The sequence below is a fragment of the Sinocyclocheilus anshuiensis genome, unplaced genomic scaffold (assembly GCF_001515605.1).
Source record: "Sinocyclocheilus anshuiensis isolate Anshui unplaced genomic scaffold, SAMN03320099.WGS_v1.1 scaffold210, whole genome shotgun sequence".
In the NCBI taxonomy this organism is placed as follows: Eukaryota; Metazoa; Chordata; class Actinopteri; order Cypriniformes; family Cyprinidae; genus Sinocyclocheilus; species Sinocyclocheilus anshuiensis.
This window is the reverse complement of record NW_015547666.1, coordinates 878,758-902,763: the sequence shown is the minus strand read 5'-3', so window position 1 is coordinate 902,763 and position 24,006 is coordinate 878,758. Positions and strand designations below refer to the sequence as shown.

The window sequence follows — 24,006 nt, the reverse complement described above, 5'->3', positions numbered from 1 at the left end:
TGTGTGTGTGTGTGTGTGTGTGTGTGTGTGTGTGTGTGTGTGTGTGTGTGTGTGTGTGTGAGGTAGGCACATGGTGAGACGGCATATTTAGCATTTCAAACCCACCACACTGTTGACCTTTGACCCCTAAGGCTGTGTGTGGGCTGCTATTATAACCACAGCACCGCTGACCTTCCTTCTCTTAAATACTTTATCTGATACAAATAATAACCTCAAATTACTTCTATTACACACAAATAACCGTAATTACACATTTGCCATTAACAATCTGGCAGTCATATTTAGTACAGTATCAACAAAGTCACAGACAAACGTCCATCAGATTTTCATTGAAAAAACTCACTCAACAAGTTATTACCGTGTTGACAACATTACTGTGAAGTACAGTTTTCTGTTGATATCTCGGCATGATTCCAGCTGGTAGGCGTACAGTAAATCTATATATGAGGCAGTTTTAATAGGTTTGAATGTTTGAGGTTATGATAATGCGGTGATTGGTTTGGTGATGTTTTGTTGCAGGCGGGGAGAAGGCACGTTCTGTGCTGCTGACGCCAGAGAACGGACTGTATCCTACAGCCACGGCACGATCCGCTGACCCTCTGGTAAGACTATGGTGATCATTTTCACAGGGCCGCCTGTATTATATTATTACACTATATTCAATATGTTTCAATATATGAGGTGATTTATAATGTGACTATAATCTTCCATCACCAGTGAAATGAAACAATACTGGAACGTCATTTCCATGCAAGTTCTTTAAAATCCATTAGTACATAGCAGGATCCCAGTGGGTTTGTTTCCTACCTTATTAATCTGCCATATGTATAACTTCAGTGCACTGTTAAATGTATTAGTGAGAAGTTATGTGGGTACCTGTGAGCTGGACAATCTGTTCCTACTTAATAACAGCATTGTGTGTCTTTACGCACAAGGCCACCTTTGGACAAGACAGTATTCAAAGACTCTCAAATATCTAGGCTCATATGTACCGCTGGTTTATTTATGTATTTATTTTACTTTTTAATTAATTTATTTTTTAAGACAAAGTACTTCCAGCACTTTCAAACATGAATGCATAAATACTTTGTCCATATGTTAGTGTTTCTCCTATATAGGCAGGCCTGCTGTAAGAGTCTCTGTCTTTCTGGTAGACTCGGCTGTGATTTCATTATTACTCCTAAGTACAAGTAATTTGGCTAAAAACAGTTTGGAGGAGCAGGTCCAGTACACACCAGCAGAATATAGCCCAGAATATGAACGCAACGCACTTAGTTGCACGTTAAGCGTTTTCTTGGGGTAGATAACGCTTAAGGTGGCTTAATGAAAGGAGACAGTGATATAAAAAACACATCTAGTATTCAGATTATTAAAATGTATTAAAAGGCAAGCAGATGAACCCGGAATATGAACGCAACGAAATTTAAGTGCTTTCCTCCCAGAGAAAACTGTTATAAAGAATAAAGGCTTAACGTGAGACTTTGCTTGTGTATATATTAAGTGTGTATATATTAAGAAAACCCAAGAAAACGCTTAACGTGCAACTCATATTCTGGGCTATATTCTGCTTGTCTGTTAATGGTATGCTTTATTAACAAGGTGTGTGTTGAAAGCCAAATTAACTCATTTCAGAATGTCCCGTTTATCATTACATACCACTTTCCTGTGACCAATGTGTTTATAAAGTCATTAAGTCAATTTCGACTTAGTAAGTCATAATTTCTACTTTTTATCTCATAATTTCGACTTTTTAAGTCATAATTTCGACTTTTTATCTCATAATTTTGATTTAGCAAATCATATTTTCTACTTTTTATCTCGTAATTATGACTTAAGTATGTCATCATTTTGACTTTTTATCTCATAATTTCGATTTAGCAAGTCATAATTTCGACTTTTTAAGTCATAATTTCGACTTTTTATCTCATAATTTTGATTTAGCAAATCATATTTTCTACTTTTTATCTCGTAATTATGACTTAAGTATGTCATCATTTTGACTTTTTATCTCATAATTTCGATTTAGCAAGTCATAATTTCGACTTTTTATCTCGTAATTATTACTTAAGTATGTCATCATTTTGACTTTTTAAAGCATGATTTTTTTTCTTACGTAGCGGAAATGGGCTTCAATAGAATCAGGCATATTTGTAAGGCTTTTTTTTTTTTTTTTTTTTGCACTGTGACATTATTTTTATGCCATTTTTTCTCATTGATTATTCTCATTATTTTTTCACTACTGTAATAAAGTCAGTTTTTAATGTCATGCAGTGTTTTTTAATCAGTTATTCTTATTTATCATGTGTATTTGTTAGTTATCAAGTTATCAAGTATTTATTTGTGTTGGTTGGTTGGTTGGTTTGATTGATTGATTGATTGATTGATTGATTGATTGATTGATTGATGTTATTATATTGCGTTACTGTATTCTTTTAATTCACGACTCTTTGATATGTCGCTGAGAAGGAGGTATGTTTGGATTATCCAGACATGCATGATGAAGACATTCTTCAGATGCCTTGAAGTCTTTTAACTTTTCCTCTAATGAGTCCACAGCGGGACATTGTAGCCCAACTTAATTGTTCTAGAGAATGTGTGCAAAAAATGCCCTGGGCTTTCAATATTTCACTGTTGACCCCCTGCGTTTTGTTTGCCAGCGTGGAAACAAAGGCAGGATGGGGGCCAGACTGAATAGGCTTGAGCTGTAACCCGAGCATAGCGCTTGACTCATTGTGGCCAGTTCCCGATTGCACTAGAACGAGAGAGAAACGTCCACGCAGCTCCAGTGATGCTCTGCTCATTCATTATTCAGCGGGAGCGTGCTGAGCGCGAGAGAAAGAGAGAGAGAGAGAGAGAGAGAGAGATCAGACAACAGCACAAGCGCCCGATGCGTTAAAGCGCTCAATGTCAAAGTTGCTGCAGCATCTGAGAGCAATGCACTGACGCATTTACATCGCACTGACTCCTCCGTATCACAACACTGGCACAGTGACGGTTTCATCTACAGCTTGATGCTGTTCACTGGTGAGAGGTAACCTTCCTTTTTATATCATTAGAAACATGTGCATCATAACATGATATAGAGACCATTCAGAAAGACGTTATAAACCTTGTGCATCTTTTCTCTAAATATTAATCTGAGATCTGAAAGAGGCAACTAAAGTGGTCCCGATGTCCGTTTCACTGCATGTGTCCCGGTGCAGGTGACCTCTTCTTTAATCGCATGCAAGATTGCACCTGGTATACTGTAGAGGTGAATATCAGTCTTGTGCGAATAAAGTACAGGTGAAACGACTAGAAAATTCATGCATTCCTGTTTAAAGAACAGAAAGTTGTGCATGCCAAATAAGATCTGTATTGCATTGCAATTCTGTTGCAACTGACGATGCATATTGCAGTTTAGCATCAGTTTGCATGGCAGAGACTGTATTTGAGATGCTGTTAACAGACTGATGGGAGTGTATTGATTATAATGGCACTGAAATGTCATTTGAAGGATTCTCAGAAATGCATGCTTGTTATCTAATCATTGTTAGTAATAGTTTTTCTCTGAATGGGCCCCTGGGAATTTTAATATAATGTGTTAATCTGCTCATGTTGTGCATGGAATACAAAGTGAAGTGAGGAGAAGCAGGTCGTATGCAAATTCTTATTTGGTCAGCATTCCTCAGGCACTGTGATCCATGAGCAAAGCTTACGGTGCACCACAGGCTAGCACAGATGTCCTCCACTGATTCTGATTTGTTTTGTGGAAAAGTCTTAGAAAAACAAGAGAATAACAGATATTGCCAATCAAATTTTGACTTAAAGGAATTTTTCACCTGAAACAAGAAAATTTGCTGACTGTTTGTTTACCCTCAGGCCATCCATGATGTAGTTTGTTTCTTCATCAGATTTGGAGAAATGCAGCATTACATCACTTGCTCAGCAATGGATCCTCTGCAGTGAATGGGTGCCGTCAGAATGAGAGTCCAAAAAGCTGATTAAAAGAGCCTAGTCTCATGAAAATACGTATAAATTGCAGATTTTTTTTTTTTTTTTTTTTTTTGTATTTTGCGTGCTATTTATACAAAGAAATTGACATTGGCGTGCATACGATATTGACGTGCATATAATACACAGTTTTTGCATGCTTATGATACTCACTTTGTTGGCCATGCATATGATACGCATTTTGGCATACATATAATACACACTTACACCCTTAAACCTAACCATTGCATTGGGTAATCCATACCACTCCAGTCCATCAATTAACATCTTGAGAAGAGAAAAGCTGTGTGTTTATAATAAAAAAAATCCATCACCAGACATTTATAACTTTGTTGCTAAAATACGAATCCTTTATCCATAATATTGCTTTCTCCGGTGAAAAAGTGGTCTGGTCTGAATCAGGAGAAAAGTCTGCACAGATTGAGCACAGTTTACAAGCCAAAACAGCTCTAAACAAATATGTGGGTGGATTTTGATGTGAGAGACAACAGGGGATGGGTTTTTTCAGTGAAGCAAGCAACATTATGGATTACGGACTCTATTTTGTCCAGAAGTGATGGTTTGAAGTCTTGATGGATTTGTTTCTTACAAACACGCAGCTTTTGGCTTCACAAGAAATTAACTGATGGACTGGAGTGGTGTGGATTACTTGTGGATTATTGTTTTGTTTTCATCAGCTGTTTGGACTCTCATTCTGACGGCACCCATTCACTGCAGAAGATAATCATAATTCATAATCATAAGCCCATCCACCAAATTCAGCATGTTAATGTTGTTAAGATGCAGAGAGTCCAAGATATAAGATGAGGGTGCAGGCAAGGATCCAGATAGATGTGGTTTATGTGCATCATTAGACAAGTCCAAAACCAGAACTCAGAAACTAAGGTAACAGTAAATAGTAGGGAAACATCAAACAGAGAATAGTCAGACACTGCCAGAGCAGCACTAGGAAAAAACTAGCAAAGCAAGCAATAGGACTAAAGGTGGTTAAATACTGAGAGTCAAAAATGAAGCTGATAATGATGCTAGTTATAAGTTGGTGCCGCACATCAGATATGTGACCCTGCAGCACAAAACCAGTCTTAAGTCGCTGGGGTATATTTGTAGCAATAGCCAACAATACATTGTATGGGTCAAAATTATCCATTTTTTCTTTTATGTCAAAAATTATGTTCCATGAAGATATTTTGTACATTTCCTACAGTAAATATATCAAAACTTAATTTTTGATTAGTAATATGCATTTCTAAAAACTTAATTTGGACAACTTTAAAGGTGATTTTCTCAATATTTTGATTTTTTTTGCACCCTCAGATTTCAGATTTTTAAATAGTTGTATCTCGGCCAAATATTGTCCTATCCTAACAAACCATACATCAATTGAAAGCTTGGAGGATATATAAACCATATCCATTCAAAAAATACCCTTATGATTGGTTTTGTGGTCCAGGGTCACATATTACATTTATTTCACAGACATAACTCTGAAAACATGCGGATATTATAACAGCAAATAAACTGAAGAAAAATTGGTGTAGGTTTACACTAAAACATTTTTCACTCAGTAATTGATAGCATTTCACTAATAATTACAAAGAAGCAAAGTAACACACTGAATTAAATGTGAAATGTTGAAGTGGAGCAGTATTTTCTTGTAAAATAATAATCTTTATTTACAACCTTAAAAAACATTTTCCATGTATATCTTGCTGCTAAATGTATCAAACAAAGTTTTGAATATCTCTCCAAGATTTGCAAGACAAATTTGTTTGAATTTGTACATTTGAATTTGTATTTATTTATACGGTTTCATATGACCTGCTCAATACTCAAAGTTTTGGGGGGTTTATGCTTTAAGAGTTTAAGACTTTTATGCTTCCATTTTGAATTACAAATAGTGGGTTTTTCTATGAATCACATTGTACAAATTTGTACAAATTACTTGTTAAAATACTTACATTTTCTTGTGGGATTGTGTTGTTGCACCTGAACTTCTGGAAACCATGCAGTAGCTGGGTAATAAGATGTCAGCAATTTCAGGTTAATGAATGGTCCTGCCACTTAACTAACATTACAGACCTCTAGAACTACGAAGAAAATGATCAAGAATAGTGTGAAACAGTGAAAATAATAGCAAGTGTTGATATTTCTACCAATCCACTACTGACACTTAACGGCAACTAATTTCCCCTCAAGCTGGAATCGTATTGATTGAAAGTGACCTTCACTTTCAACAATCACACCAGGTCAACTCACTTACTAATTACTGAATGGGAATAGATGAAAGACACACTCCTTTTACCTCTTCTTCGAGATGAGGTTAGACAAATATGACCTCTGAAAAACCATATCCTGAAATATCCAGCCATCACTTGAAACAGGCCTAATGTTTGCGAAATTCCATCGAAACATAAAAAAAATATGAAAGCTGTGGGAGGCAGGATTTGAGCAGTGTTAATTTCGTTGACGAATAATTTTCGTCAAGGACATTTTTTTCACCGACGACAACCAGACGATAACGAGCTAAAACTCTTTTTGAATGACAAAAACTATGACGTAAATCTATTGACATTTTCGTCAACGAATAAAAACGAGACGAAAATGTTAGGGAGGGACGATTTGGGAACAGATTCATTCAATTTCAGAACTAATCTGCTGCATGGTTCGGAGGTTAGATGCATACATATGAACCAGCGTGACATAAGCTAACATACACTTGCTGCACGTCGCATAAAACGTTTGAAAATTTCAATATGTGGGAGTAAGAGAAGAGCAGACATATGGATAAATCTGACGATGCAAGAGAGAACTCAATTCGGTCCGGTTTTCTGAGCGCAGAGACTGAAGCATACACACACAGACTTTATGAGAAGTGGTTTTATTTAATTTTAACATAAAGGCATGTTGTGCTTCACTGCAGTTAAATCATGATAAAACCTTAATATCAAACCTATATAATGAGTGTACATTTTAGAGAAATGCTTAATAAATGCACTGTAACTAAACCCATTAGATTTTAGCCGACTAAATTTACTGTAGATTTAGTCGACTAAAACCAAAAACAATTCAGATGACTAAAATATGACTAAAACTAAATGGCATTTTAGTCAAAAGACTATGGCTAAAACTAAATGAAAATTTGCTGTCAAAATGAACACTGGATTTGAGTCCAAGAGCAAAGAATCCAGGAAAAACTAGTTCTTTGAAATTGTGAAATAGTGTTAGCACAATATCCATCCTCAGCTCTCTTCAAACCACCGTGATTCCATGAAACCGTATTGTTTTTGTGACCATACATAGATGATCAAAACAAAACTCAAAGATGTCATCATCACCCAGACTCTACAGAACGCCTCCCTCGTGGTTTGGCCGTAGATTATACAACTACCATTAACAACAGTGTTTACTACGAATTATCCATCCATATCCTGTTGCTTGTAAATGATACAGGAATACAGCTATCTGCACATAATCATCAACAGGTGAAGTGGTGTTGTGTTCTGACATTATATCTTAATGGGAAGTAGAAAGCATGCTAGTGGCTTGGCGATTTCGCTGCTGTGTAATGGAAGAGTTGCTGGATATATGTGAGCCGAGGGGTATCATTTACTCAGTGGTTAGAAACCAGGACAGTTGAACCCATGGGGTATATTCCACTTTGTTGTCCCTGTTGTAGTCTATGGACCTGAATTACAATGTGTATGTAGCTTTTACCCAGAGTCCTACAAATTTGGACCATTAACATGTAACTGTCATGACAATTAAGCTTCAAATTTAAATTTATTCATAGATTCTCATTACCGCAATGCAAAAAAATCTCCTTCTCATTATAATAACAGGGGGGGGGGGAATAGCAATATCGTTTAACTATGCACACATTGTGGTAGTATTTGCCTTTAATTTGTAATGGCTAATAACTAATTACAGTAATTGCATTACAGTTATGTGAATTACAAAAACAAGTCATATGGCTGAAATGTGAGCTGGGCATGTGGCACTTTCTAAGATTCACACATATATGTCTGAAACTAAAATAATATTTGCAGATTTACATCTTCACTATCTGAAGGTCCAATTCTCGCTATTAACAAACCATTAACTATGACTTTTGTCTCAATAAACTCCTAATTTGCTGCTTATTAATAGTTGTTAAGTTCAGGTATTGGGCAGGATTAGGGATGTAGAATATGCTCATGAAGAATATGCGGTTTATATGTAATAAACAGCCAATATGTTAATAATAGGCATGTTAATAAGCATCTTCTAGTTAATAGTGAGATTTGGTCCCTATACTGAAATGTTACCAGACTTTATTCTGCTGAGAAGCGAGAAAACACACAATATAAATGTTAAACATTACTAAACTAAAGGTCTTTGTGATCATTTGTTGAATTCAGCCAACTATAGAATACAGAAAACGGTAGAAAATAATCCATCTTTATATGACATATATGTGTATGTAAAGTCAAAAAGACACTGTACAGTAATGCCCTACAGTGGAAGTCTGTGATCAATGGACCAGTCTGTGATGAAAATCCACACTGTTCTTAAAGTATGGCAATAAGGCATAAACATTATACTGTATGTGTTAACATATTTAGAGATGGGCTTCATAAAATTGATTGCTAACCTTGTGTGTATAAATTTATATCCAATATTTTAACGTCTGTCATGGCCATAAAGCTAGTAAAACCCATAACTTTATGTACTGTACACACAGAAAAATCTATAGACATATAACCATGCATTCATCTTTTTGATTTAGTTGCACCCGTAACATTCCTGTAGGCTGTTGATTGATTCGTGGAATTGTTATTGATTAGTGAGGAATTTAGCGTTGCATACCAAACTACCATGTGACCAGATTCCAAGAAGATGAGAAACTACAGTTCTGGATTGTTGTAGGTGTGACCGGAGTGATGCAGAGAACCTGGAAATAGCTTCTGACTTCGCTTTTTGTATCCATGTTGGAACATCCCCTCCCATCTAGTCACCATGCAATATAACATATCATACAAAGTAGTTCATGCAATCTATGCGCCATTTTCCAACAGCCACTTTTTTATGACAAACAAGAGTTTTTTGTAAGGGATTTATTGCAACTGCAACACCTTTTGTGTTTACATGGTAGAAAGACAGTCATATTGATTTGGAATTGAATGAAGACTTTTAGGTGAACAATGGCTCAATATTTCTTAATACACTAAATAAAACATCATTAAAAGACAAAATATCTGCAGTGTTGAATATTGATTCCAAATGAAGAATAGATTGGCAGTGGAGGTAATGAAGGCCCGGGACTTATTCACACCGTCTAAATAAAGCAGGGTAATCAGGAGCTGGAAATAGGATTGTGGGACGCGGTGATTATCTGTCTGTCGCACGTTACGCTCACACAAGAACCAGTGACACTATTTATTTCTCACAGCTCTGCCTTTGCATCTGCATGAGAGACTGCTGGCGTTCGGTGTGTTGAAGGCAGCCTGGGGCAGACAGCAGCTAATTGAGTTTGCCATGCTGTCACTGGCCGCTGACGCTGATGACAGCCGGGTCACAGTTAGGCGTTACGTTCAGAAGTCAATAGGCGAGGGTGACGCTCACGCAAACGGGATTAATCTATATGTGCGACTGTTTTAACCAGGTCGTGTCTAAGGCCGTCACACTGTGACTTTAATGGCATTACAGGTAAGGGTCGCATTCATTTAGGATACAGTGTTGAAGATGGTAATTCCATAAAGTCAATATTTCACAGTTTGCCAATGAGGATGAATGCTTACAGAGAATCCGAAGAGTTTAGACACTTAATTTACAGTTGAAAAAATGTATTTGCATTAATTAGCAAACTATCAAACAAAGTGGTGCCTGGTAATATTAATGGTCACCCTTAAAGCCTTTATATATAATGCATTATAAAAGTAGTTTTATTGCATTAATTATACTTAGTAATGCACTTTATAATGCATTGTATGATCTCATGAATAATTGTAAACACAGCTGTAATACATTATAATACTTATCTATTTATTTTTACACAAAGTATAATGCATTAAAATGCATGACAAACAAACCTTCAAATATTATAATGCATGTTAACTTTGTGCACAATTATTCATGCAAAGATAATTATAATGCATTACAACACACATAATGAATACCTTTATAATGCATTTTGCATAAAGGCTTTACGTGTTAACATATTAATGAGGCTAAAGCTTTTCTCTGAACTTTGAACTAGTGTCATGATTAATGACATGGTTTAACATGTAATGTTTTATGAATAAAGATTATAATTATTAAAACAGATAATAATTATTAATATTTATTATAATATTTGTAAATGAATAATTAATAGGCATGGTCACAGAAACATCATAAGAGAATTTTGGAGCATAGAAAGCTCATACAAACAGGACTACTCAATGCAATACTCTAATAAGCATAGTGCATACAAATATTAGACAAATATGATGTCTGTGTATATTTTATTAATATTTATTTATTATTGGCTTAAATATTATAGTACTGGCTTAAATATTAGCTAACATTTCTCTTGCTTTGTCCACCATCTTTGCTAGAATTTTTCAGTTGCTTTATCATTTTTTCTTGGTTGCTTTTTTATAATGCAAGCATTACAAATTTGAGTTTTCTGTGAAGGATTGATGCGATGCTGTTTTAGAATCTCTAGTGTAGCTTTTGAATGATACACAAATCAGTTCTTCCAAATCAATTATTTGTGGGATTCCGAATCAGGCACTTATTTGCTGGCCTATCCCTGTTTCAGATGTAGAATTGAGTTTAAAGTTGAAGATGTCTGACTCCCAGCGGTTGTCTTCCAGTGAGTAAGAGAGCAGAATTAGAATATGCAGCTCTCGGAGTAATCCACTGACAGCATGCAGCTTAACTCGGTTTTGGAAAAGAGCGAATTTCACACCAGTGTGTATATTGTTGATTGCATGTGTTTACATGCATACACCTGTGCAAACAGATGAGTGAAAGAACCTGAGCGTGTGCTCTGATTGAAATCATGCTGGACATTCACTGCGTCTCTCATCGGGGCGCTTTCATTCACACCTGCCGTCCAGATCAGAGCGAAACTCATCATCAGCTGTTATTAGGGCTCTGATCAAAACCATAGCAACAGATAATGAGTGAAAGGAGAGAGGTGCAGTGCACTGTGGCAAAAGAAGCTAATCTCCATTAGTTAGCATCAAAATTAAGCCTTCTGTCAATGTTCCATGACAAGCATCTAACGGCTAACAAACGAAGTATGTGGCATTGAAATATCTGTTCATTTTAGTGAATCCGTTTGTTTGGACTCGATTTGACTCGCTGCATGGCATTTTTTGTCTTTGTTTGACTTAATTTTAGGTCGCAATGTAATAACTTGGAGTGCCTCTTAAACAACTGGCTCCATTTTTGGAAGTCAACGCCCACTTTTCCTGAGCCAATCAAGTTCCACCCTACATTTTTTCTAACCGAATGTGCTTTCACTTGAACATGCATTGGATTTTGAAAGTAAAACAGATTGCGAACAGCATTTTGTGTTGATTTTAAAGGGGGTTTGTTGTGCTAGGAGTGCACCATGCTGACCACAGCACATAAAACAGGCCAAAAGCCCTGAATGTGCACTAACTAGAAGCCTTCCTCCTCATATAGCCCTCAGTTTGCACTTCTCAGTGAAGCTGATTCCAGTGTGCATAGTGGAAAATATGTGTGGTTTCTGTTTGTATTGCATCTATAATGCCTCATAACATAGCTGTTTTATATAGGCTTTACACATTAACAGTATTAAAGGGATAGTTCACCCAAAAATGAAAATGTTATGTTAGATACATTGATGTGTAAAGACACAAAACGATCGGTCTGTGCAAGAAACTGAACTATTTATATCGTTTTTTACCTCTGATTCACGCAATGTCCGAACTGTGATAGGTGGCGGTAATGCACTTATTAGTCTGCGATCCGCCGTAAAGCAAGAAGAAGAAGAAGAAGACGTGAGTGCGCTCAGGACAGTTCGGACATTGCGGTGTATCAGAGGTAAAAAACGATATAAATGCTGTTCAGTTTCTTGCACAGACCGATCGTTTCGTGTCTTTACAGATCAATGTATCATCACGAGCCGCAGGGTTTAATTTGGTTTTGTTTGTGTATGTTTTTTTGACTCTCAAAGCCGTGATTCCCATCCACTGCCATTATAGGACTGACAGACTGCAATGGTTTGAGTTAAAAATCTTCGTTTGTGTTCTACTGAAGAAACAAAGTCACCTACATCTTGGATGCCCTGGGGGTAAGCAGATAAACATCAAATTTTCATTTTTGGGTGAACTATCCCTTTAAGTTTAATTGCAGCGGTGTGTGTGATGTCTATAAGCGGATGCAAATGCTGCGATTCTGAGCCGGGTTGCGTCTTTAGAATCTCATGCACAGAGTCTTTCTTTTCATGTCTCCCCAGCATTCAGCCTTTTGTTGAGCTGCCTGTTTATAAAGAGAGCGAGCGAGCGAGACCCATGTTGCCATGACTGTTGCCAGCGTAGAGTCCATCTTAGTGTGTTTCCCAGTTAAATCAACAGATCGACAAGAAATACTGCCGGCATGGTTTCATTTTGGATGATATTTTCTGCTTTTTTGGTAGGTGGATTGTTTTTATTTTTAAATACTCATATAAAGGAACACTTTTAATGCACATCTGTAGCCAGTTAGAATGGCACAGACTTTTGGTTCTTTTGAGATACACTTTTTTGTTGTTGTTTTTGTTTTGTTTTATATTTAGAAATTGTACTGTAGGAAATTGATGTTTTAGTAGATAAGACTAATTACAGAACTGCAGGAGGGTTGTGAGTTAGTTAAAAAGCTAATAATTAATTAAATAATAAAATATGAAAGTTAAATAATACATCATTAAAAAAAAACTGTGATTAAATTATAAAATAATTCAATAATAAAACTGTAAAATCAAAATAAATATTTAAAAATAAAAACAATCAAAATAAAACACTAAAAATGTGTTTACCTGCATGTCATGTGACCATTAATTCACTGATCAGAGAACAGTGAACAAGCAAATATGTTTTTAAATTATTAAAATATTACCTTATAATCCCAGGGGGTACTTCAAGGTAATAGTTTAGTGCAAAGGCCTTTGAATAACAGAAATGAAATTCTGATTCATAAAACCTAGATAGCTCCTTTGGCTCTAGACTGTCTACACAGGCAGCTGCCTTCTAAGGCAACATCCTTGCTGAAATGACACTTTATTAGTGGGTGGCACAGGCAGCAACATTATGTCAAATAGTGCTCCTCGTGCTCCTCACAACTTATTTCAATAGAGGTGGTGTTAGCATGTCGCTAAGCTAACACCCTGATACTAGAATAAGCATAATAATAGTACACACTAAAATTCGAGGTCAGACTTTAGTTTGGGGACCAGTTCTCACTATTAACTAGCTATTAACTATGACTAGGGTGACCATACGGGCCATTTTTATGTGACGCGTCCTTGCCAGGGCTTCTATATTGCCTAAAATATCCAGGCTTTGGCTGTTTGCAGTGTGCAGATCGATCGTTGTATGACATTCACGGGAGCTATAGAGAGCAGAGCAGAGGGCTCCTTATGCTTTCGAATCGCTCTCGCGGTACTTTGGTGTCATACAATGATTGTGTAACAGATTAGTGGATCGTTCTCTGCAGATCTCACCTTCTCACGCACCACGATTGGTCGATTATGTACAATACCTGCATGTTATTGGTCAAACTACTTTGGATGTTTTAGTGCAATATAAAAATCCTGGCCAGGACGTGTCCTGTATAAATGGCACATATGGCCACCCTAACTATGACCTCAGCAAACTCCTAATTTGCTGCGTATTAATAGTTGTAAGTTTGTTGTTAAGTTTAGGTAGGATCTAAAATATGGTCATGTAGAATAAGACATTAATATGTGCTTTAAAAGTACTAAAACAGCCAATGTGCTAGTAATAGACATGCTAATAAGAATCTAGTTAATAGTGAGAATTGATCCCTAAACTAAAGTGTTACCAAATCCAATTCAGTTTTTAATTAGATTTATTTTCCCAACATCTTTGAGAATTTAGTTAATTATATTTCTTCTTTTTTTTTTTTTTTTCAGCCATCTTGGTTGGATTTTGTGCCTGAGTCTGCCTCAATGCATTCTGGGTTTGCCTTATCCTTGAAGCACACCTGCAATACTGAATAAAATCTGGCCAAAAAAATACAAAAGAAAAGATCAAAAGAAACCATTTGAAGCAGTCAGAAGGCACAGGGAGTGTAGAGAGTAAAATGGTGCCTACATAGGCAGTTCACTAGGTTTCAGAACAGAGTCATAGAAAACAGTACACTGTCTTTGTAAATGTTGAATCACTTTTCTTGTAGATAAATCAGCAAAGATTAGATTACACATACTTTCAGATAGTCAGGAATGCACAGGCTGCATTAACAGCCAAAATGGAGTAAGTAAAAGGTTCAGTTTAGTTTCAGTGGCCTGGAGATATGAACTGTATACTTAAAATATTACCACATAAAAGCAAAATATGCTATTTCCAGAGCTTTACATAAGCCTGGGGAGCTGATAAGCTTCAGTTTTTGCTTGTATGTCTTCCAGACTGACAGAGCATCTACAAATGCTTTTCTACAGGCTTTTCATTCCAAATCCTAAGTCTCCTTTTTATTTAGCACTTTATTTTCTCTTGGAGACCTTCAGTAATGCCCACAACCAGGCATAGACATAATAACTACAATCCAGTCTGAATCATCAAATGACCTGACAAACGTCTCCTGTTAATAATTCTAACTCCATCCAATTAGTGCATTAAAAGTTTTACTCTATTATAAGAAGTGTATGATTGTTTGCTATGAGCTCATGTTGTGATATTGTGCTCACTCAGCAACATAAGCAATAAGGGAAATATTAATTAAAGGAAACCACAAATGACCTGGAAAACCTGGCCAGCAAACATCTGGGTAAAGAACAACATTATCCAAATCCTCTTCTCTGAAAGAAGCCAAAGAGCTATCATTAACTCCAAGGCTCTCTCCAAGCCAAAGCATTTTAAATGTAATGGCACAAATATGGCGCTTTTTCCTTTGGCCCTTGATTGAGTTGTTCGGGGTTTGTCCTTGGAATGGTTTTGAGTTTTTCCTGTCTGGCTTGACCTCTCACATTGTGCTGAAAGCACAAACAAATCAGCTGCTTCCTCCCGTCGAAGTTTGTCATGGAGTTAAAAGACAGCTGGTTTTAGTAATGACTGAGGAATAACTGGAAAATGAGAAATTTCCTGCACAGTATTTTTTTTTTTTAACCAAAAGTGTACATGGCAGGGAACTGTTGACTGAAATGTTGAATGCTGAGGGGAAATCATTCCTGTTGATAGCCAGCTAGCTTGGGGAGAGATGCCCAAAATTAGATGAAAGTGAAAGGACTTTTGCAGTTAGATTCTTGGAAAAAGACAGAAAGTGTGTCAGCTTCGCTGCGTGAATCTGGGTCGCATTTGGCAAGGACGAGCCCACTGGTGCACGACAGACATACTGAACGATCTCTGCTGCCAGTCAGATACGCCAGAGGAATGAACTGTCCTGATCTTTCATGGTGCATCATTACACGGATGCATTAATTAGCTCATTTGTTAAGAAAACACCTCCTGGTCACGCTTACAAGAATCCACAGTTCAGAATGACCAACATGTTGGCATATATTAAACTGCAAAGAACTAGCAATAGAGAAATTATGAGATGTTTAGGCCTATTATTTTGTGGAGGCTTGAATGGATGGTTAAAATTCTTACTAGTTCAATTGAAGAGACTGTTGGAAATAAAACTCTGTTTGCAACCCATTTGACTTCAGAATGACAAAATATGTAGGGCGGAGCTTGGTTTTATCCAGTTGGGAAGAGAATGTGTTAGTGCCCACCCACTTTTTCAGCGGCCTTGGTTTCAGAAGTATTTTCCCATTCATTTTCCCACTGGGATTTAAAAAAAGTCTCTGTTAAAGCCATGACCCAAACCAGCCAGCTACGAGGAGAACCACAACATTGCAAACTTCAAATTGACGCAAAAACATATTTGAAAATTGATAAAAACACAAAGATATAAAACTGTACGCTAAATATCGGTTTAGTAACCGGAAGAACTACAATCCAATGATGCATTACAAAAAATGTTTTTATTGAAAATAGGAGTATATATACAAATATTTCGTTATTTTGAGAGTGTAGAGAGGATGCATTGATTATGTTATTCACTTCATGAAAGACTTGCTCAACGTCTCCCAAACGATTCGCTCAACGATTAATTTTTCCAAACCCCTCCTTTGCATGATGTTAATCTGCCGTGATTGGTCCGATTGGCGATTGGTCAATTTAATTTCCATTTCATCATGCGTGTAATGCCTGATAAAGCAGCGTTTGTGAGCACAGTGCTGCTTTGTGTACAGCGTTAAAAAATTAGCATTTTCATTCAGACCAACACGAAAAGACCAACAAGTGGGCGGGCAATATGCTAATGTTTCATGTTGACATCAACATGAAACAGCTTGGGATTCATTTTAAAAACGACTTGTTTCAATGATTCAGAGTCGACTCTTTCTTTTGAGAGGCAATAACTTTATACACTGTGCACTTTCAGATTTAAAATTTTGCAGGATGTTTTCATTCACTTAGAGCTGTGTTACACACTGCATGAAAGGTAATTTTCAAAAATCCATAATAGGGGCACTTTAAGGCACTAAAGAACTCTCCTGGTGCAATTTGTTTGTCTTGATTCTCTGATTGATGGAGATTTCTCTGTAGAATCATGGTAAATGCTGGTTTTCACGAGGAATTTCACTGTTAAACATTATTATTTTTAAAATAATTATTGATGTGGGCTGATGGCTTCAACAAAAGCATATAGGCCTGTCTTTACCTATAGGGAAAATAAATAAGACTTTTACTTTTACTCTGACTGTTGCACACTACTGATTGCATTGTTAAAAGTGGGCATTACATATCATTATTAGGGATGTCCCGAGCTGATCTCAAAGATCGGGGCCGATCAAGCATTTTTTTTAACTGATCGGTATCGGCTCTCCTCAGCCCGATCCTTATTTTACATAAGCTGTCATGACGGTGACATACATTAAGTGGCAGTATTCGCCTTCCAGTAGATTTGCCAACTGCCATTAAAAGGAAAACAATATGCTCAAATGTGCTGTTCAGCCGCCATTAAAACCAAAAGAACCAGTGAGGTCTGTTCTAGCACATCACACACATTTGAACTTCCGTGTTCAGTGTATTTGATGCACACTTTTGTAACGATCTCTCAGTAATTTATTGTTTACTTTTATCTGCCGTCAGACTATCTGAGATATTGTTATTATAACACGTTGCTATGGGTTGTGTATTGCTTCAGATTTGACTGACAGTCTGGCGTTCTGACAATGTGAGCTTCATGCTTTCTAATCACATCTCCACTTTTTTACCTTTATGTTGCAATTATTCTGCTTTTTGTAAATATAAAATATAAGAATTTTACATCAGTAGTCCCATATTCTACCAATGTCTTTATATGTATTCAGCTTTCAGATGATGTTTGCTTTCAGATATTTTGATAAATTGACACTTAAGACTGGTTTTGTGGTCCAGAGTCACATATGTGTATACACACACACACACACACACACACACACACATACTTTTACTCTCAGCACATCTCTGTACACATTGGATTGATTTTAATAACTTTAACGCACTTGAATTTTGCATAAAACACTAGGAATATACAAGTATCGGATTCAATGACTCGGATCGGGAGCACAAAAAACCTGATTGGGACATCCCTAATTATTATCATTATTATATCATTTGGAATGATGAGCACTGATGAATTTTGTGCAATAAAGCCCAGAACATCCATTATAAAATAGGCTAAATATTGATTACATATTGACTTAATTTAACCTAGTTTTGCTCTGTTCAGTAAGGCAGTGCTGTAGGGATCAACTGCGTCAAGAATGACATCAATGACTCTGGGGCTTTCTGTGGTTCTGTTCAAAAGTTCCTGAATGAAGAGCACTTTGACTCGCATAATTGACGTTTTATTCTTTGTCATTATATTGTCCATCATTTTGAGAGAGTTATCGAGTGCACTTATACAACAGCTTCAAGAGCAAATGGAGAGACGAAAATGACTGCTCTCACCTATCAGACAGGAGAGCCATATAATTGGTTCTGATGCTAAGCTCATTTTCAGATGAAAAGCCCTCAGGGATGACTTTGCTTGGATAGGCGCTGCTGAAATCGGAGTTGAGAGGAATGTTACTCCCTGTGCCGTGGCTTCCGTTTTTATTTATTTTTTCCAAATGAACTTTGGGGAGGTCTCGGGCCATAATTAAGGAGGAGTAAACATCTAATGAAGGAATGCTGGAGCACTGATTGCTGTTTTATTGTGTAGTCTAGTGAATCAAGGAACCGTTGCAAGTATGTTGAAATACACAGCACCTTGGCAGGTCCTCTGCCTCACTTTGGAAAAAAGCCCAAAGGTAAGACCTTATTATTTTAGAGCTTAACATGGACTTGGCGCTGTCCCTCCACAATTGTGTGGTCTTTGAAGTTTTTTTGAGGAGCAAGGATAAGCTGAGGGTTGTCTGATGCTGTGATTGTTGAGACGATTGCAAATGAGTTCAGTTGTGGAGCGATGGGGAAGCTTTGCAACATTTAGAACAATTTTACATTGAATAATTAATATGTAAAGACAAAAATAGTGTTAATAGCTTGTTACAAATGATCACTGAACAAACTTTTGTGCATTCTGTCTGTAAAATCTTTATAGCAAAAATTTGCAAAATGTCAGTAAAACCTTTGACATTGCTGTCTAGTATCTTTGTGTTATCTGTAAAGCAACAGCAATGACATTTTTCAATGCATTCAACTCAAACTGATGAACAAAACATGACATGATGTTCATTTTGTATCACTCTTGTCTATTTTAGTTGAGATCACAATAACATTTAGACATATAATTAAGTTGAAAATGCAGCCTAGCTGCTTCTTTTTCTGGAGAACTTCTCCGTAACACAAAGCAGGGTTTACCACAGCTCTGCCTGCAACCTGGATGCCAAATTTAGAGTAGAAGATGTGCTCTATTTCTCTTCTCCCGCTGGGCTTGGAAAGCAGGTTAACCAAGAGTTTGAGGGCCACACTGGAAATGCCATGCTAGAAGTTCACTCTAAGACTAGCCTTATTGAGCTGTATATAACAAGTATCAGTTAATATTTGGATTACACTTTATTTTGCAAAGTTATTTACAGACAGTAGAATGTCTAAAGTCGACAATCAAAATAAAGTGTGAGCAGATATTAAGCAGATAGTCTACTAATAATCTAATGATTGCTAGCTGACATGTAGTTCCAAAGTTACTTATAGTTAGCAGAATGTCTAAAGTGGACTACCAAAATAAAGTGTTACTCTGAATTTAATCTAAATTTTATTAAATTGAGCTTCTAAATGTGTACTTTATTTAAGTAATATCTGAATTTAACAGAAGAAATGACTAGTCATCCAATCTTTTATATTCTTAACACATTCTGTTAAATTAGATCATTTAGAAATTGAATGATATGAAAAATATAGCTGAAATATATAGCTGAGTATAATCAGCATAACAATGGTAACTAAACCCTTGTTTTCTAATAATATTTTCAAGGGGCTGGATATACAGTATACTGAGAACAGCAGAGGGCCTAAAACAGATCCTTGTGGCACTCCATACTTTACTGGCGTTAACTTAGATAATTCCTTATTTACATAGATACTATGTAAATGGTCAGACAGGTGGGATCTAAACCATCTTAATGCTTTTCCCTGAATACCAGTATAATTTTGTAGTCAATCTAAGAGTATGTCATGATTAATGAATTTTAACACTGTTATTTTCCTGTTTATTACTCTGAAGGTGCTTTGAAAGCATCTGTACTGTGTAAAGCACTATATAAACTTCATATTTTTTATTAAAAATAAATCAAATCGATGTGTGTGTGTGTGTGTCTGTGTGTACAGGTATATATGGTTTATGAGGACACAAATGTGTATAATGACATGGGTACTACAACGTAAACATGGTTTATGAGGACACTTCCTGTGTCCCCGTAAAACAAAAGGCAAACATACAAAACGGTGTTTTATGAAATTCAAAAATTGCCAGCAGTTTCCTGTGAGGGGTAGGTCTAGGGGTAGGGTTGGTGTAGGGCAATAGAAAATACAGTTTGTACAGTATAAAAACCATTACGCCTACGGAGAGTCCCCGTAAACCACAAATACAAGTATGTGTGTGTGTGTGTGTGTGTATAATATGTATACATGCATATGTATGTATGTATAAAGGCATTAGCTGTTTTTTTCTTCCACTTAAATGTGCATTAGCTAAACCATCCTGAAAATAATTTTAGCCTGATTTGAAACATAAACTTACAAAACAGTTTTTGAGATTTCAGTGGGAGATTTGACACGTGTATGATTAGAAACTAGGTGTTATCATAGCCACTGAATGGATTTTACTTGCTTAACAAAGTTTGGTATGGTTGAGAAGATTTTAGAATACAATTAGTATTATTGGCCTGTCACTAATAGGTTGGTTTTAAGTCAATTTTGCTCCCTTGACCTTTATTCCATGATGTCTGGACAAGCCTGTGAGGTGTATAAGTGTCAGTGTACTGACATCCCCTGAGTAATGGACATAAGCCGTTAAGCCACTGTAATTCAGCTTTCACTAACTGGGGTTGGTGCCATTTTTAATGGCCCTTAAGCCAGGTTAATTTCAGGACAGTAAGCTGTGTTCCAACTAGCTCTACTAGTTGTAAGTACTAAGGCTAATTGATACAGTTCTACAATGAGTTTCACAAAACAATATTTTGATTGGGCTTTGCTGATGAGACCATCCTTGTTTTCATTTAGGGTGTTGAGGTTTCCCGTTTTACCCTTGGGCCTGGCTGACAACATCCAGATGACCCTCTTCCAAATGTCTTCCCGTAGATAAGAGGTCATATTTTAGGCAGGGCGGTGACAGGGTGTTAAGCACAATGTCCTGGGTTTATTGTCTTCCTCACCTCCTTGTCTCTAAATACGTTGTCATTTCAGTCTACAAGGTCTACAGGGACAGCTCCTCTGAAAGCTGAATTAATTTTGTCCTTTCTTCAAGAGGTTTTTGTTGTATTTGCATGTTCTACAACAAATAATATTTGTATACTTTCAGAAGTGAAGACAGTAGGCAGTATTTACCTAAGCATAAAGTGTTCATGAACTTCAGTTTCTTCCCCTCTCTCTCATCTGGCTTTGAGCTTCTCACTTTGGAAGAGTGTTTCTCTTCAAAAACAAAAATGGTTGTGTGAAACAAAAGAAGTTCTGAAAACTGTGCTTGATGTTCTTTTTTGGGCATTTGGAGTAATTTGGGATTGAAGTATTCAAAATTGTAACACTATAACAAGTATACAATAATAAAGTACTTATAAATCATTTGCAAACTATCATAGTTAATTCATAGTTCAGAAAACAGCATAAAAATTGTAACTAAACTCATGTTTCTAATAATGTTTTCAAGGGGCTGGATGTAGACACTGAGAACAGCAGAGGGCCTAAAACAGATCCTTGCATCACTCCATCCTTACTGGTGTTAACTTAGATAATTCCCCATTTACATAGACACAATGTTAATGGTCAGACAGGTGGGATCTAAACCATCTTAATGCTTTTCCCTGAATACCTGTATCATTTTGTAATCAGTCGAGTATGTCATGATTAATGAATTTCGCAACATTAACACAGTTATTTTCCTGTTTATTACTCTGAAGGTGCTTTGAAAGTATCTGTATTGTGTAAAGCGCTATGTAAATAAAAAAATTAATCAAATCGATATATTTATTCAAAACAGGGGAAAAGTCTATTTTTGTGTTCCATTTTATTTTTGGGTGAGCATTAAATGCTATGCATGGAAACAGCATTCAAGCATTATAAGATCAAATTGTAACACTTTATAACAAGTTTACAGCAATATAAATAATTTGCAAACTATTATAGTTAATTCATAGTTCAGAAATTGTAGTCTATACAATATTAACACATTAATAGGATACATACAAAGAGTGAGTTCTTTACTCGTTGTCACTGTAATTTACAAATTATTACCGTTTAATCACCTCAGATAGTAATATAATAGAAATATATTGATGATATAAAGAATTTAAATACATTTTTATAGCTGAAAATACATAAAAATGTCATTGTTTCAGATGCTCAAACATGCAAAAAAGTACATTTTTGTACCTGTAAATGTTACGTACAAATATCTACGTACAAACAATGAGACTAATCTGATTTGAACCAGTAATAAAGGAGTTATTAATGTTTCATGAAAACATGAAAAAGTTATTAATAGTAAATACACATTTATTTATGAATTGATAAACATTTATGCTTAATGTATTTGTAAACATTTTAGGAACACTTATTATTAATGCAAATAATGTCAACTAAAGGTAGGTTTAAAGCATATAATTAATGAAAATGTAGTATTTTCCTAGTTTAAATTGAGAACTATTTATTCCTAATAACTATCAACTGCTTTACTACTAGTTTAAAATATCAGTGAGGTTTAATGTGAGATTAAGTTTAAATTAAGCATAAACTAAAAGTTTGCAAATGTTTTATAAGTGCTTTGTTATTGTAACTTATTATAAAGTGTTACTGATAAAACCAGCTTATATTTATTGAATGACAGTCATGTAATATTTCACTCTGTCCTGAACATATTGATTGATTTGACCTCATTTTTACAGCTTTCTTTCAAAAGCCGCAACGCATTTTTCTCTCATTGTGTAAACTGACAGTCATTTAATCAGGCTTTGCTTTTGTCATTCCCACTTTCATTCATGGAAGCCCCTGGACCTTTAAGGTTCTGCCAGCTCTTAAGGTGCAACTGTGAGGTTAATCTCAGTAGATGTTGTTGCTTTGTGTAGGCTGTCTTGATTAAGACAGTTTACAACTGCCTTTTGAGAACAGTTTAAAATGATGTCTTTAAAAAAGATAGTAATGGCTGTTATGAGTGGCTTTGAATTGCTGTTATGTTTGAGCTTGGAATGATTGTTGTCATTTAATAGTGTATTAGCCTCACTCGAGGAGGTCTGTTATATCTGAGGAGAGCTGCCATTTATCTCGACTGCCATTTACAGTATCTGACAGCTGTTTGGCAGGCACATCAAACCTGGAATGACCTGTATGTTGTTGTTTCAAATAGTATCTTATAATTTTGATATTTTTGTGACTTTCAACTTTTTAGTTATAGCTTAGAATATCCTAATTAATATTTCTTGGAAGATTTCATGACTTTTCATCTCAAGAATATGACAGTATCTTTTTATTTCAACTTCTCATCTCATATGCCTTACTTCGACTTTTCATATCATCATTTTGCTTTTCATAAATCTAATTTAGTATTCCAGAATTTCGACTTTTGTCGTTGCGACTTTTCTTCTCAAATTTGACCTAGTATCATATAATTTTTCGACTTTTATGTCAGTTTCAACTTTTTGATGTTATAAATATAAGTAATAATGTTAAGTTTTTATCATAATTTTGACTTCTCATTTCATGACTTAGAATCATATTATATATGATATTATAATTACCATATTATTTTGTCATTTTCTACTTTTCATTTCATTAATATTGACTCTGTATCTTATAATTTCAAAAATTTTCATATTTTCTACTTTTCACCTCATAAATATGATTTAGTATTTTATAATTTTTTGACTTTTGTCAATTTCAACTTTGTATATTATAATTATGACTTAGTATCTCATAACAAGTGCTGTCAAACGATTAATCGCGATTAATCGCATCCAAAATAAAAGTTTTTGTTTACATAATATATGTGTGTGTGCTGTGTATATTTATTATGTATATATAAATACAAACACCTGAATGTATATATTTAAGAAAAATATGTTATGTTTATATATTAAATATATTT

General features: G+C 35.7%; 1 protein-coding gene across 3 annotated transcripts in view; it reads left to right on the top strand.

Annotated features, from left to right (window-relative positions):
- LOC107702598 (paralemmin-2-like) overlaps positions 1-24,006 on the top strand; it is a 100,445-nt gene that overhangs the window by 55,602 nt on the left and 20,837 nt on the right. For 2 of the 3 annotated variants that reach the window (XM_016504968.1, XM_016504967.1), the window contains exon 8: positions 520-602. In XM_016504968.1, the coding sequence (XP_016360454.1) occupies positions 520-602 (83 nt within the window). Of the gene's footprint in view, positions 1-519; positions 603-18,315; positions 18,524-24,006 lie in introns of those variants that run through there. The other variant, XM_016504969.1, reaches the window with a different exon arrangement.